Below are 16,710 nucleotides of genomic sequence, written 5' to 3'. Positions count from 1 at the left end.
AATACTAGCAGCTTTCTTCAGTAACGTTCTGTCTGAAAAGTCCCACCCCCTAAACTGAAGCAAATACCCAATATCTTTGTTAAAAAGAGTTTCACAAGAAAATAAAAAGCACTGCATGGTGCTGCAAAGTCTGCAGTTGGTAACTGTCTATTAGCCATCTATGTGTGTGTGTTATTGTTAATCCTGCTGGTTAACAATAAAGATAAAGATTTCCTGAAGCTTTAATTACCTGCAGTTAGGTGTGGGGACGCTGTGTGACAACAGAGTTTCCCTTCTATCTATATAAGGTCAGTGACAGAAATGAAACTATCAAGGGAATCCTCATGAAGTTGGTGTGAGTGTTAAAGGTCATTCTTTATTATCTGACATTAAAGCCCTGTCTTGAAGGGGGACCCTATGTTAAATTTTATAAATTTTTTAGACCATTATTTCAATTCATTATTTGTTCCTACATGGTGCATATTCCTGAAATACATTGTGTTAAAAATAAAGTATCACACAGAAAACATGAGGCCAGGTTATAAATCCATTATAGAAATACTATACACAATGCACACAGATAATTGTTAATAGGGTCATTTTTGCCCTAGGGCCCTGTGGTAAGTTAACCCGTCCCTGATTACAGAGACATTTTGACATGCCATCATGGGCAAAACACAAGTGTAAAAAATAAATTCACTGACTCCCTGTATGCTGGTTTACTGGACACATGAATAATACAGAGCCATCGTTAATGTTATTAGTATCACATGTGCAACTGTGACAAGTCAAAATGCCTGCTTCGAAAAAGGCCTATTGAAGTTATAGACAACGTGAATATACAATTTATAAACATTCAGAAATAGCCTACAAGTATCTTAAATTAAAAACAGAGAATTGTCTATTATTGTTGAATTAAAAATCCCTGACATGACACAATCTCTTTTTAGAAGCCACGTACTACAGAAAAAGAAACAGGTGTCTTGCTCTTTTTCAGATTTAAAAGTGACTTAGTTTGTATGTCAGCCATAAGATTTGTTACATTCATTCGTAATACATACTGGTGCCATTCAATTACTCTGATACCATGAGCAACTGCCACGACCTTAATGTATTGTGGTTGAGTTAGACTGTGATTGAGTTAGATAATGACAAAGACATCAGGAAGCTTGATGAACTTCCCTGTCAGCTTACCAGCTCAGTCTCACCATGTGGTATGAATTATTTGGAAGCGATCACAACAGTGGTATAGTCTATGTGATATGCAGATATAGAGGAAAGGTCACGGATTTCTGTATACCCACTTACAAAAGCGTGAGGATACGCAACAATTGTTTTGTGTAAGAACTGTAACAGAATCTGTGTTGCGAGTCGCCCAGTAACAATAACAGTAGCTTGGCGGTCATTCTCTGCAAATCTTTTTTTTAATGATACATTTTTTATTTAGTTTTTTTCCTTTTAAAGAACAATAGAACAGACAAACACACTTGAACCGAACCACCACCCTCTCCAACCCCCCACCCTCCACGGTCTCGAGGAAAATAAAGCAAAAACAAACAAACCTAGTCACCCTCCTCTACTTCATGTGATGCTGAGGTCATTAAACTCATGTACTTGTCAACACTCCCAGACCATGTGCAGGAATGTTCCAATTTGTTCAGGTTGACAGAACATGCAATAGGGAATAGGAATGCATTTAGAGACGTATCTCTTCTGAGGTGTCCAATATGTCCTTTCATTCTCTGCAAATTTGAAATTAACTTATTTGAATAACTAAAGGAGATATGAAACGAAAGCAAATTTAAACTACACTCTTTCAGTGTTTTCGTGAGCCTGCCCCGGAAGCTATAGGCTACTGCTGCTTCGGGTGACACTCTGTATTCTATATATTCTTTGCACATTTTGCACTCAAGCCATTCAGCCTTTTCTGTCCTTTCACCAAGGCAAATTCCACATAAGTGTAGGCTACTCGTAGTGGCAATAAAACCTTTTCTGATTCTGATTCTGATTCCCTGCAGCAGATGTTAAAGTTACAGAAACTACACATAATGAGCCAGATGAGGCACTAATGTTACAAAAAGCGTATGGGGTTGTCGCTCTGGGACACGAGTATGAAGCTGGGAGGGAAAAATCTCAGTATACTCACTATGAAAAACTAGACTGCACCCCTGGATCACAATCATTTAACATGGCAGACAACAGTAGTGATGCATCCATAATATTCTCCTGCTGTGTTTGTTTTCTTGAAATGACATGTTTTGGAATTGACGGAACTCAGTAACTCACAAAATGAGAGGGAAGAGGAAACTAAAGGTCATTTACCATAGTTAAATGACATGGTCAGCCACTATTACACAATCTTTGGACATGAGACTGGGTATGTATTACAATAATGTTCTATTGTAAATGCAGAGTCAAGGCAATAGTAAATATGCAATCTAGTCTGTTTCAGGGTAATACATCAATAAATATTCATCCTTTTGGAGCTGTAAATGTAACCACTTGGGCCACTAAGAGCAACTTTAAATTGTGGACTACTGCAGTAAGATGCATAATTTTAGATCGTAAGAAAATGTGAGATTTCATTATGTCAATCAATTAAGCAATTCATTTACTTATCATGTGAAATCATATAAAATACAATTTCAGTAAAAATTGCAATTTGTTCATCCATCACAGCCAATATCTCTAATCTGTCATCTTCCACTTTGTATTGATTGGTCTAAGAAGATGCTACAAGTGTGCTTAAATGCCCGTATGTCAGACGCCACCTTTTGTCAGATTTGCTCCATTCTGGCACCAAAGTGGGCATTACTGACATTTACCTAATACATATTACCTACTTTCTCAGATACAGGTGGTGTCCTTTTGTCTCAAAATTATATATATATATATATATATATATATATATATATATATATATATATATATATATATATATATATATAAATAGTTTTCAGACCATTATTTCAGTTAATTCTTTTTTTTCTTACATAGTGGATATTCCTGAATTAAATTTGTGTTGAATGCTTAAATTAATTGTTGTTTTGTCTTTGTTAAAATGACAAGTTAAATGCATGGTCAAATTTCCCTAGCCAAAAAAGTAGTAATACCAATTTATCTTGAATACATTGAGCTTCTCAGAAAGACCTATGTGAGAAAACCTTACGGAGATAAACCACGGGTAAAAACGAACCAAACATGCCTGGCTGGGCTGTCCATCTATTCTAAGTAAATGGCGTAAGTTAATTGCATAGGGTTGCAGTTCTGCTGTGTCGGCTGTGTCACGTGGTACAATGGATCGTAGTTGCTACGGTACCCACGCAAGCATAATCTTGGAGACACACACACACACACACACAGGCACGAGTAACAGATTGCTACAGCTTCCCTCTATGAATTGCGTTACCGAAAGCTTCGAGTAGACTATTTGGGACAAAACGGTATGAAACCAAGGTTTCTTTTAGTGTGCTAGCGTGCTAAGGTCAAGCCAGCTAGCTAAAATGTTTAACTTTTAACACAGAGGCGAGCTAATGTTAGCTAGCTAACGTTAGTCATAGCTTCGTTATAATGCTGCACCATAACTTTGTAGACATTATTTTAGTCCTTCCTATGTAAATGGAAGAAGCTGATTAAGCATGCTGGTTTTATAAACTAACGTTTCAGCGCTAGCACATTTAAGATAGTAAAGTTATAACGTTAATGAGCTAACAGTTACGTTAGCACTGCCCTACGCATCACTTCAGAGACGGGTTAGCTTAAACGTCAATGTAAGTTACCCAACCATCTTCAGGGCAAAGTAACTAGCAAACGTTAGTTACAGTTGCATAGACAGTGAACCGGGAAACTTGAACTGGTTATGTGATTGACGGAAGCTAAGCTGGTCTAATACGGGTCTATTTGTTTCTAGCTCGGCAGAATGCAAAGTTAACTTAAATAGCGTATTAGGGTAAAGCGTAACCAACGCTAGGTTTAACTGAAAAGCCTGATACGGCCGCTGTTTTATTCTTGCTTGATGCAGAAGTAATTAGCATGGTTCTAAGATGGTTTCACTTACTACAATGAGGAAGGGTTGACAATAGAAAATTCCCAAGTCTAATGAATCTGTAAAAATAACCTTGAGACTTAAAAAAAGATATGTTGTAACTGTTTTACACAATAGCGACCATATTAGGCCATATTCCTCTCTGTGGTTCTTTACAGTGTTGTTTTCTGTTTACTATAGCTTTCTCAGCATCAGTACATCACTGCAGCTGAAAGATGCCCCACGGTTTAGATGATGCTCGCAAAAAGTTTATCCTGACCACAACTGGAAACTTCTATGGAATAAAGCCTTCTTCGTCCCTGGCTGACAGCCCAGAGCTCAATAACTTCTTGGATGATGGAAATGAATTTGTCCTGTCCATCAGCAGACATGACAATGACCTTCACTTGTCAAATAAGGTAACACAAATGTTTAAAGCATCATTACAATGTTAAATTGTACTAGTGTGGAGCAACATATCCATGTGAAAGAATTTCCCTTGATTCAAAATAGCATTTCCTTTACAGTTTTACTGTATTTGTGCAGATCATGTAACTTTAATCATGCATCATACACAAAAAGAAAATTGACTTGACAATAAAACTCTATTTTTCTTATTAAACATGAATCTTCCTTTGTCAGATTGATGCATCGGGGGACAGCAGAGAGAAGGTGTTGGTGTTCTTCAAGCTGCATCCCACAGTGATCACAGAAGACAACCTTCACCAGAGCCTGCTTGTGTCGTCCATGCTGGAGTCTCCCATCAACACCCTCTACCAGGCCATAAGACAAGTCTTTGCACCTGTACTGCTGAAGGTGAACCTGTCTCTGTGTATTAAATACATGCTTTTTGAAAGACGTAGGCTTTGGTAGTAACATCAACCACAAATTAGAGATAATTGAAAACAGATTATTGTAAATAAATACTACATCACCATTACACATACATCATTTCAAGAGTTTGTGGGTGCCCAAACAAGGCAGGAGAAGAGAACAAGACTATTTAGTCTAAAACTTGAGAAAGTTTTTTTCACTTTTATCCAGGATGAGCACTGGCGTTCAGCATTTGACCCTAAGCTGGCAGGCCTGCTAAGTGAGCTGGAGCTTGGCCTAGGCTCAGTGGTCCGCCAGTCTGGAGCACAATCCTCTGCCAAGAGGGGCCGCAAGGAAGAAGATGTCCTCGGTATGCATACATATATTTTTGCAGAAATAAATACACGTCAGGCCCTTAGTGTTTACAGAATGATCATAGGTAAAAGATATAAATATTAAAATATATATAAAATATTTTTCAAATATTTGGATTTTGACGGGACATACAATAATCATGCGATTTGGTAAAATGTCTTGCTAGTATGTATAAAAGGATAGTTAATCCTAAACGCTGGGAGCTGTGGTGACATGCTCTCTCAGCTAAACTGTAATGGATAGCTGCACCTGAATTTATTACTGACTTTTAACCTTTTGGTTTAAGACTATATTCAGTACTGTTTTTGACTAATATGTGTGTAATCTCAGTACACCTATCACGAAATGTTAATTAGCATTGCATTTGTTCACTTCATAAAGTGAAAACTCATAACTGCATCTGATAAAAACAAGGATACATTATAATTTTCAAACAATGTACTTGTTCTTTCCACTCTATGCAGGCATCCTGATTGCCAGTGATGAGTTCCAGTACTGGGAGGATCTCTCTGAGTCTGCAGAGAAAAACAGTGTGCGAGAAAGGGCTACGTATTTCACTGATCAATTTAAACCCATAAAAAAGGTATGCATGCAAACATGTATGTATCAAGACTGGCAACATGAAAAATATAAGATATTATGTTTACTACATTTGGTTTTTGTATGTGTACAGGGTGGTTGCTAAGTGAATTACAATTATTGAGATAAAGATCCAACTATAATATGTAACTGTACTAAGCAATAATTCTACAGTGAATTTGGTAAAAGAAAGCCATTACATCTTGGTACATTTAGTTGTTTTAAGTTTAAAAACCTTGAAATTGTGAGTTTCAACCTTAACATTATTTCATTATTTTGTTAAATAATTGTTCTAGAAGTTGATATTTCAAATTCCAGTGAACTAACTGGGAACCAACGATGTGTGTCTTTGTGATTTCCCCAGGAGTATGGTGGTCTTGATAGCTTGTCTATGCCTGATGTTGGGGATCTCGTGGAACAGAGCAAAGACACTCTGGATGATGTTTGGAGGCAGACTGATTTTGAGCCTTATCCAGAAACACGCATGGTCCGACTCATGGATGTTATCGGTGGGACTCTCACACATTCACAAACAAAAACCAGGAAATGAAAACAAATATTTGCTGATGTTTTTAATATACAGTGTGCGTCAAGAGTTCTGATCATTTTGCTACTGTGGTTGTTGAAAAAAAATGCTAATTTTTCGAGAACTGAAACCAACTTTGTTTTCCGAGGAAATCTTGAGTATACAGTATATTACCTAGTGTATATACAGAACACATGTTGGTGCATCACTGTGTTTTGGGTGCTTTTCTATGTGGCAATTTTGTCGTCTTTTCTTTTGTTTGTGTACAAGGTGGAACCCTTGGAAGATATGTGCAGAGAAAGCTAAGCGGTCTTAACATTTTTGAGGAGCCTTATGTATCACTGAGGGAGAACCTGAGAATGGGTGTTGCCATCTGTGAACAGTGGGTGGTAGCCTGTGAGCATCTGACTGGACAGGTATGGAATAGATGAAAAAAGGGGGGAAAATTGTATACAGAATGGTCTCAAAAATCAATACCTTTACCATTTCTCTCACAATAAAACACCTTATTTCAATTCAACTGGAAATAATGCATTTAAACATAAAATGTGACTGGAAATCTATCACCATCTTATAAAATAAAAGCTAGAAGGAGATCATCTGTTTGATTGTGGTAAACACTGAACACATTTAATGGCCTTTATTCTCAGGTATGGAAGAGACATGCGCCACACCCCTGGAAGGGAAACAAGCACTGCCCGCAAACCCTTCATTGCCTTGCAAGAAGATTGGATGAGGTAAAATATGTTTCTCATCCAGGGTCAAGGATACACTTTCTGTAGAAAAGACATTCAATAGTGCATATTTCTGTGTTTTTGTGCTACACTGGTTGCATCACATTCAGTGTTTAAAATATATCTGCAATCTTTGTTTGTCTTCGCTTTGTTTCTGCTAGTATGTTCAAGAGCAGACGTCACATTTAAATGGAATTTCCACTTCATGTTTATTTTGAAATCAGAACAAGGAAGGAAAAGTGAATCGTAAATGGATTAATACAGAGACTTGTTAAAGGGATACGCCACCGTTTGTTGAAATAGGGCTTATCACGGTCTCCCCTAGCTGTAGATAGGTGGGCCAACGCATTTTTTGTGCATGCATCGTTTTAGTCCGGTGCAACACCGGCAGCGCCGCCGCTAGTTAACTTAGCGTAGTGAATGGAATCCAACTTTGCCGGTTAGCATGTTGTGAGTAAAAGTGAGCCAACAAAAGACAAAAAAACAACATAATTGCTTGCACTGACACAAAAAATGCGTTGGCCCACCTATCTACAGCTAGGGTAGACCATGATAAGCCCTATTTCAATTAACGGTGGCGTATTCCTTTAAGCACCTTATTAATCCAGAAAGTAACTTACTCACATTGGACATTCATGAAATGTTCATATGTACAGATCCTAACTTTTATCTTTACTTAAATTGTGAACCTTTGTGGGCTTAAAGGAGCCTATGAAATTGGTCAGCCTTATCACCCTTTTATGACATATTTTGTCGTGAAATGTAGTTTATGAAGAAGTGAGGCCCTGAATTGGGACATGGGCTATGTTAAACTATGTGCACCTAATAGCTGTTTGTACGTGTGACAGTGCAGACCAGGATCATTCCCTTGTAACCTCTGTAGACAATTGTTAACTGTGGTACAGTACGATGATGCTGTTAAAACCTTACTTGACCTGGCAAAGTGCTTTTTAGCCTATAAAGGCTACTATGGACTTGGTGAAGTGGCAACATTGATCCAAAGGCATATAGCCACTCTCAAATAAAAGCAGATGACTCTTTCCTCTTTACAATAAATTGTATAATTTCCCTTATGCATGCTTATGGACATCTCTGTTCTTTTAGGCTGTCCGATACCCATACACACAGTAACACAGAATTAGTGCCATAGTCTGATAAGTCAGTCACAAATTGTAGGTCATGTTGATCACTCCTGTGAGCCTAATAACCAAAGACATCAATAAAACAGTTGATATAGATAACATGTGAAAACATTATTTATGTCTACCAGGTGGTGACTCTACGAACAGTTCATGAGAAACTGCTGCATCTTCTACCAGGAGGGAAGCAGCAGGCATTGACTTCAGATCGTGTGTTTGAGCCTTTTTCTGGGCTCAACCCTCTGCATTACAACCCCTACACTGAGGTTAGTTGTCAGAAATGGTGAGTGTGCATGTGTATGTGCATGTGAGACTTCTGAATTACCTTGTTTGAGCCTTCCTCATGCCTGCACTGTAGGTTTCTCATTGCATAGCTTGATATCACTTTCAACAGATTACTATCCCACTTAAGGGGATTCCCAGTCATGCTCACACCCACCAGCTACAGCCATCTTGTGAATATTTGGCTGATGGCCGCAGTAAATCTTCCACCCACCTCATCCTGAGCAATAATGGTCATTTGAACCTTTGAAGTTTCATTTTCTACACAATCTATTTAGGCAAAGATGAAAAATCCCCCCTTAAACTTACAGTATGACTTTTATTTTGTATGTTCTTTTAGCCTCTTTGGAGAGCAGCGGTGGCTCAGTTTGAGCGCCTAATGGCTCCGTCAGAGCAGGAAGTCGCTGGCAGACTAAAGAGCTACATTGCTGATGTACAGGACAATCCACAACAGGTAGTGAAACACAAAATATTGTGTGTGGGTGTGCGTTGATGGGAAAACTTACCGCATGTACCTGTGGATTTGTTAACTAGCTGTTGCAGGTGTTTCAAAAGCACAAGGAGTTGATCAGACGTCCGACCATCAGCAAAGAGCTGCAGACAGAGAGAGAGACCCTACTGGCCAGACTACTGGATTACAATAAGGGTACACAGTTCTACCTCAAAGCATTTATGTCTAAAGGCATTTATGCCGAATTTTGTCTGAGGGGGGCCCAGTGTCACACTTTTAAAAATGCTAGGTCCAGACTATAAAAGAACATTTCACTCTCCTAGATTGTTTCAGAAATGCTTTAGTTTAAATGGGTCAGTTAGATGTCCTAGTGGTTAGAGTAAATGTCCTGTCATGGAAAGGCTTTGTCCCTAAAACATCAATATATCCTTTAGCTGAAGCCCTACCTGCTAACTCATAGTAAATGACTTGGGGAAGAAGTGTTAGCTTAATGTTAAATGTAAAAATTATCTGTATGATATACGGAGAGTCAGTGTTGACACATTGTTGTTTCCTATCTTTGACCCCTCTCGACTTTATTGATTTTCTAAGGCCTGAAGACTGACTTTGAGAGTCGATGCCATGGAGGCCCTGGAGACAAGTGTGGGCCACTTATTGGCAGGAACCTTCCTGAGGTTGTCAACAAAATTGTCTGGGTCCGACAGATCATACACAAGGTAACTGTTTGTGTATATATGTGTGTGTGTGTACACACATCCTCAATGTGACTGACCACCAAATAGCACGGACCTTCTGGTCTATTGATTTCCATGTATAAGAGAATGAGCTTTCATCATATAGTTAGACAGATGGTGATCATATTAAATGACAATAATAAATGATAATACAACAACAGGTTTCATTTTAATGTTACAAATACATATAATTCCTATGATGATGAAAATAATAGTGTGTACTGATTCCCTTTTTTTGTATTCCTTTGCTTGCATTCTTACATTAGGTTGAGGACTCTGTCCACATAGCGGAGGCACTGCTTCCGGACCTGTCTGGGTTCAAGGGGTTCCTGCATTTCTGTGATGACCTGCTGGAAGTTCTGAGGGCGTATGAACAGGAACAATTCGAGGACTGGTCAAGAGATTTACTGTCCGGACTGGCTGACCCAAAGTCAGGGATCAGGTTGGAAACACTGCACACTGTGACCTCAACTAACAAGACATCCAAGAAAAGTTCAGAGCAACACTAAATTTCATCTTATTTGCCAATGAAAGCATTCAGGTTAATTTATATGTCATAGTTTCACATGGCACTTGGATGTGTCTTGGATGGCACCAAACATACATTTTCTTCAATAAAATCTTTTTCATTTGTGAATATATATACTCCTGTTTTCTGCTGTTGTTCTTTTCGTTTATCATTACCTCATTTTGCACATTGATGAAGGGCTATCCGTTGGAATGGGTGCTGGTTCAAGTGGATCTAATTATAATTCTCTCCCTCTGTATAGTCTCCAGGCCAGTAACTGTGTGATGGACCTGGACCATGTTGATGGCAGGCTAAAGATCCAGTATTCAGACAGGCTGGTCAGTCTGCTCAGGGAGTTCAGACAGCTCTCTGCCCTGGGCTTTCCCATCCCAGCCAAGATACAGCAGGCTGCTAATACTGCAGATAAATTCTACAGACACGCCATTGTCCTAAAACAGGTGAAAGTGTAATTCAATGTAGGACACATAAATACAGTTTCTTTCCTTTTTTTCATTTCTGTCTAATTATTTCTGTTTTAGCTTATCTCAAGCTCATATTGTAACAAAGTGTTACTGCACTGTAGGTGGCCCATTTCTACAACACCATTGACCAGCAGATGATTCCCTCTCAGAGACCTATGATGCTTAGTCTTGCCCTGGCCTTTGAACAGGTCATCAAGGTACTGCGTATTGCTGGAAATTATGGTTTTTACGTTCTATGCCTTGCACACTAAAAATGTTGTTATAATTATTTTTATTTTTCATAAAATCGTTCTGCTTTTCCTTGTCAGAATCCTCGTTCTCAGTCAAAGGAATCGGGCGGTAAACTGCAGATCACCTGGGACAACCCCAAAGAGTTGGAAGTTTACATCGCCAAGCTGCAGTCTGCTGCTGAGAAACTCTCTACAGAGAACAGGAAGTTACGCAAATGGCACACTGACTTCATTGACAAGGTTGTAGCATGCAGTTATGTTTTGACTATATTTTGAGAGCTGGTTTGATGCAAATAAACTAACACTGAACTTAAGTAAAACTAAATTTATAATGTTTTGGAATCGTGCGACAAATTTACACAAAAAACTTAAATAGAAAAAGTAAAAGAACTCATATTCCGATGAAAAATTATGTTGGAAGCCACATGTAAATCATATTAAGGCCAAAATATCCAAATCAATTACAATATTGCATAAAATCAAATACCTATTAAATCAACGTTCATTGTACACGTTGTATTGTTCCTTCATACTGCCTTAAAGTGTGGGGAAACTCTTACAAAACAAACACTGAACCTATATTCATCCTTCAAAAGAGAGCCTTAAGAATTGCAAAAAAACAACAACACTTATAGAGCAGCAACTATCCACTTTTCATTAAACTAAAAGCACTAAAATTTAAAGATCTTGTTGACTTTAAAACTGCACAAATCATGTACAGGGGTAGGACCAGAAACTTTTTTAACTTCTTCCTACTCCTTTTTGAACATGGGAATTTCTTATGTGAATCACTTACAATAATTTTGGAAGATTGTGCTGAAATGTACATATTCTTATTTATCTGTTATTATATATATTATATATATATATACACATATATTTTTTAGACTTAAGTTAGTTTACTAAATGATTGAATACAGAGGCAGTTAGCACTAATTTGAAATTATTTGTTACAGGCACATTAGAATCATAATCAGAGTTTAGTAACTAAAGTCTTGCTGTGTATTTGTTGCACACCTCTGGGTACATTTCTCAGGTGGTGACACTGATGAATGTGGACCTTCTGAGACATCAGCAGCGGTGGAAGGATGGCCTTCAGGACCTCCGTACTGGCTTTGCCACTCTGGAGGCTCAGGTATCGATTACAGGTTTAGGTGTCTTAGCTTCTGGCCTTCATATAATTTAAATCCACCTGTTTGTACTTAAATTTTCTATATTCATTACTATAAATGTGATAGGAGAAAACACCAGGTTACGTGGGAGCACTGTGCTTATTGCGATTATCATTGTAAATAAGCATGATATGAAATTATTTTAGTGCTCAATACTTTTGGAGGGAGAGGGAGGGGATTTATTTTCTCTAGTGTGTAAAATTTCAAAAAAAGTAACAAAATGTTGAAATTGACAGTTCAGACTAATATTTTTACTGAAATCATTTTTTTTGTTATTACACAGAGAGTAAAGTACAGAAAATAGGTACTGTTGGGTACCGGCAACAGATTTCAGGTAGCGGTCAAAATGTAAATGGTACCCAACCCTAATGCGTGTTTGTGTTTAGGGCTTCAGGTCTGATGACATGCGCGCATGGCGTCAGCACTGGAACCATCAGCTGTACAAGGCTCTTGAACACCAATACCAGACCGGACTGGAAGCTCTAAACAAGAACTTGCCTGAAATACACATAGACCTCACTTTCAAGTCAGTGCACACACGTCCATTAGGTCCAAATTTCTGTCCTACTTTTTGTTTATTCTCTTATTAATTTTCTCTCTCACCTCTGCATTGTAACCCTTTTTCTCTTCTCCTCTCACACATACAGTATCTCACAAAAGTGAGTACACCCCTCACATTTTAGTAAATATTTTATTATATCTTTTAATGGGACAACACTGAAGAAATTACACTTTGCTACAATGTAAAGTATTAAGTGTACAGCTTGTATAACAGTGTAAATGTGCTGTCCCCTCAACATAACTCAACACACAGCCATTAATGTCTAAACCGCTGGCAACAAAAGTCAGTACACCCCTATGTTAAATTCCCATAGAGGCAGGCAGATTTTTATTTTTAAAGGCCACTTATTTTATGGATCCAGGATACTATGCATCCTGATAAAGTTCCCATGGCCTTTGGAATTAAAATAGCCCCACATCATCACATGCCCTCACCCTACCTAGAGATAGGCATGGTTTTATTTCAGTTAGCCTAATAGCTTGTTTGATTTGCATTGAGAGATAATTTTATGGAAAGTACCACATGCCAATCTCTAGGTATGGTGAAGGGTATGTGATGATGTGGGGCTATTTTATTTCCAAAGGCCATGGGAACTTTATCAGGATGCATAGTATCCTGGATCCATGAAATAACTGGCCTTTAAAAATAAAAATCTTCCTTCCTCTATGGGAATTTAACATAGGGGTGTACTGTACTGCCAGCGGTTTAGACATTAATGGCTGTGTGTTGAGTTATTTTGAGGGGACAGCACATTTACAGTATATTGTATTTAGTTATACAAGCTGTGCACTTAATACTTATATTGTAGCAAAGTGTAATTTATTCAGTGTTGTCCCATTAAAAGATATATATTTACTAAAAATTTACTAAAATGTGAGGGGTGTACTCACTTTTGTGAGATACTGTATGTAGCCTTTCGCCGTTATCTTGAACCACTAGCATCAACTTCTGACTTTATTTCCCAACCCCTTGATTGTCTTATGCCATAATTTCTCTTCTTGCCTGTTTATCTGTCTCTTTCTCCATCTCTCTCCTACAACATTATTGATTAAATACATTTTTAACCTTTTTTTTTTTCTTAATTTTTGCTCTTCTTCTTGTGAACAGGCAGGGTCGTTTGCAGTTCCGTCCTCCATTTGAGGAAGTGCGAGCACGCTATTTCAGGGAGATGAAGCGGTTCATTTCAATCCCAAACCAGTTCAAAGGGGTCAGTGCCCAGGGGGAGGAACTTATCTTCAGTGTCATGATTGATAGAAATGCCTCCGGGTTCCTCACCATCTTCAGCAAGGCCGAGGACCTCTTTAGCCGTCTGCAGGCTATACAACACAAGTTCAAGGTGCCTGAACAACAAATTATTAGTCAACTGTCCAAAAGCATGTGTATAATGTTAAGAGAAGTATACTGAGGGTTTTTGTTTGTAGGGTAAATATCACTATACAAAATGAAACTATTAATGAATGAATGAATTGCATTCTGTGGTAAGCCTGCTACTCGTTGTCACTAAAGAGATTTGAGTCCGGTCTTAGAGGTCCATGTATTTTACATGAATGTTAACTAATGAACCTTTTTTCACTTTTTGCTTATTGAAGCATTGCAATGAGCCATTGCTGTACTAATTTCTTTGAAAGAATGCAACTTGGATTAGTCATGCTTCTCTATTTACATACTGAGGCTCTGTTGTTTTCATTGTCAGCATTTCCCCCTTTTTACACTACCCCAATAGAACACTGAGTAGCATAGATATCCTTTCCCTTCTGTCTGCAGCCATGCATATTTATATCGTAGGGGAAAGCCCTCAGCCAACACCAGACTTCTGTTTTATCTCCCCTTGTCTTTACTTCTGTTTTTATTGAGTCATCTTCTTGTTACATGTAGTTTTTGTCAGCTTTGTTATAGAAACATGTAAAATTGGGTGTGTTGTAGGAGTGGGTGGTGCTGGGCCAGGTTGATTTAGAGAAGTTAGTGGAGAAGCATCTGAACTCTGTGCAAGACTGGGAGAGAAACTTCAAGACCCTGAAAGCCAGTGGGAAGGAGTCCGAACGTCTGCCTAGGTATATATCGCACATAATAGACAAAAGTAAACATTACAATACATCTCAATTTTTTTTCAAAAACAATGTTTACAATATTTATAGTACTTTTCTAAACTACATATTAATTACAAAACAGTGAAAAAAAAACACGTAACCTGGAAGCCCGAAATTTAACCAAGATGGTCACTATCAACTATTTTAATATCTAAAGGCAGATCACTTCACAAGAGTGAAGCATGGAAAGGTTTGTTTTGGCTCTCTGCTATGATTTAGCTTTTGCTAATGTCACAGAAGTTCTTCTTTAGCCATTTGTACTGTAGCTGACATTTTATTTTTCCTACCAGGATTAATTTTACGTCATTGGTTCACTTCATATACATTTTACATCAAAAGTCACAGGCACTGATCCTCTTCTTCTTCCTCTGTCAGTCAGGAGAAGGTAGACTGTATTACAGTCAACTGTGAGCCAGTAAAAGCCGTAATTGATGACCTGATCCAGAAGCTTTTTGACATGCTGCTCTTATCACTCAGGAAGTCTATACAAGGTAAAAACAGACAACACAATTGTCTTTTTAATTTTGTTTTCACACCTTAACAGCATTAAAATTGTGTTATTAGGGTAATTTACACCAATCACATGCCAAACATTTAATTTTCTTTCTCTGTTCTTGTTTATTTTAATTTTGTTTTTCATTCTTTTGGCCCAATGACATCCCCTTGCTCTTACTTTCTCTTTCCTTTTCTGTTTCCTTTGTGTGTGCCATTTCCCTCTTGCTTTCAGTGCACACCCAGGCCATAGACAGTTTTGTTTCAGAGTCAATGGAGGCCTTGTCCAATCGACCAGAGAGCATGGAGGAGATTGGTGCTGCCAGTGGCAAACATAGCCAGATATTAGCCCGCAAACCAGAAGTAAGACAAACACACTCCTCTGGCCAGAAACTTTTTTCTAGCTGTCACGAGCCAAAGCATTAGCAAGAGTTTGTTGTAGCAACCAATGTAATTATTTATTAGAACTGCAAGCAATTTCTTTTCTGTGAGGGCCCTGCCCCAGTATCAGCTAGAGATGGTCTGATACCATTTTTTGCTTCCCGATACCGATTCCGATACCTGAACTTGCGTATTGGCCGATACAGAGTACCGATCCAATACCAGTATGTCATATATTTTATGTTTTAACAACTGTATACTACTATCCCTGTATGAATGTGATATGATTTCTAGGGCTGGGTACCGAACGTTGATACTTTTATGGTATCGAAAAAAATACTCCAATCCTATGAGTATCGAAAAATTCTTTATCTTTTGGTGCCAAATTTCGGTTCCAAAAGCGCCTGAGCGCGTAAGCTTATCTGTCCTCTCTGCATATTGACACAGAGGGGAGCGCCGACACACACACACACACACACACACACACACACACACACACACACACACACACACACACACACACACACACACATAGAGAGGTGCGGACGGAATAAACTGCCTGCAGTTTTGTTGAAGTCACAGAGAGTCACGGTTGGTTTCAAGTGTGGTTACAGTTTTTTAAAACTTCACGCAGACAGCGTTTGCTGCGATATGATATTAATGGCGAGCCGAAAGCGGTCGCGGTGCTGTTGACGTTACACTTCCTCTTACAAGCAGCCACAACAGTGGTTTCTCTGCCCTGATGACCGACTGACAGGCTGAGCTTGCAAGGCAAGGCACTTTTATTAATTTACTCTGAGTGAGCAGTTTACCAGAATTTTTTAATTTTGATAACTGTTTTGATTCACAATTAAGGTGGAAAATAAAAGCGTTGTGTTTAATGTATTTTTGTTGATGTTGAAATGGAGATGGTATAACATATGGTATCGAAAAAAAAAAAATCGTTAGGAATCGGTATCGAAACTGAGGTATCGAAATTGGCACTGGATCGAAAGATTCTGAACGATACCCAGCCCTAATGATTTCTATCTTTGTTGTTGGTCTGGCTCAGGTTAAACTCTTTGTAAAACATGAACAAACACAAACAATGAATGCCACAGAACTTTCTTTTATTATCCAGTTTGACAGTCAGTTATAACGGAAAAAGAACATAAATAAAC

At 38.3% G+C, this 16,710-nt stretch overlaps 1 protein-coding gene across 7 annotated transcripts in view; it reads left to right on the top strand.

Moving 5' to 3' along the window:
• Positions 1 to 3,326: 3,326 nt before the first annotated feature.
• The window catches only part of dync2h1 (dynein cytoplasmic 2 heavy chain 1), a 116,136-nt gene continuing 102,752 nt past the window's right edge, over positions 3,327 to 16,710 (top strand). For 5 of the 7 annotated variants that reach the window (XR_003691707.1, XM_028571339.1, XM_028571345.1 and 2 more), the window contains exons 1-22: positions 3,327 to 3,422; positions 4,205 to 4,422; positions 4,646 to 4,819; positions 5,048 to 5,186; positions 5,656 to 5,774; positions 6,135 to 6,279; positions 6,567 to 6,712; positions 6,947 to 7,033; positions 8,301 to 8,435; positions 8,792 to 8,905; positions 8,986 to 9,097; positions 9,494 to 9,618; positions 9,903 to 10,078; positions 10,407 to 10,602; positions 10,728 to 10,823; positions 10,935 to 11,096; positions 11,893 to 11,991; positions 12,415 to 12,554; positions 13,698 to 13,926; positions 14,514 to 14,641; positions 15,053 to 15,168; positions 15,405 to 15,532. Coding sequence is in view for 6 of the 7 variants with exons in the window: in XM_028571339.1 (XP_028427140.1) it covers positions 4,240 to 4,422; positions 4,646 to 4,819; positions 5,048 to 5,186; positions 5,656 to 5,774; positions 6,135 to 6,279; positions 6,567 to 6,712; positions 6,947 to 7,033; positions 8,301 to 8,435; positions 8,792 to 8,905; positions 8,986 to 9,097; positions 9,494 to 9,618; positions 9,903 to 10,078; positions 10,407 to 10,602; positions 10,728 to 10,823; positions 10,935 to 11,096; positions 11,893 to 11,991; positions 12,415 to 12,554; positions 13,698 to 13,926; positions 14,514 to 14,641; positions 15,053 to 15,168; positions 15,405 to 15,532 (2,949 nt within the window). In the remaining variant the exon portion in view is untranslated. Of the gene's footprint in view, positions 3,423 to 3,609; positions 3,750 to 4,204; positions 4,423 to 4,645; positions 4,820 to 5,047; positions 5,187 to 5,655; positions 5,775 to 6,134; positions 6,280 to 6,566; positions 6,713 to 6,946; positions 7,034 to 8,300; positions 8,436 to 8,597; positions 8,685 to 8,791; positions 8,906 to 8,985; positions 9,098 to 9,493; positions 9,619 to 9,902; positions 10,079 to 10,406; positions 10,603 to 10,727; positions 10,824 to 10,934; positions 11,097 to 11,892; positions 11,992 to 12,414; positions 12,555 to 13,697; positions 13,927 to 14,513; positions 14,642 to 15,052; positions 15,169 to 15,404; positions 15,533 to 16,710 lie in introns of those variants that run through there. The other 2 variants (XM_028571332.1, XM_028571361.1) reach the window with 2 other exon arrangements.

Source organism: Perca flavescens, chromosome 3 (genome assembly GCF_004354835.1).
Source record: "Perca flavescens isolate YP-PL-M2 chromosome 3, PFLA_1.0, whole genome shotgun sequence".
Classification (NCBI taxonomy): Eukaryota; Metazoa; Chordata; class Actinopteri; order Perciformes; family Percidae; genus Perca; species Perca flavescens.
This window is presented reverse-complemented; position numbering and strand designations above follow the sequence as displayed.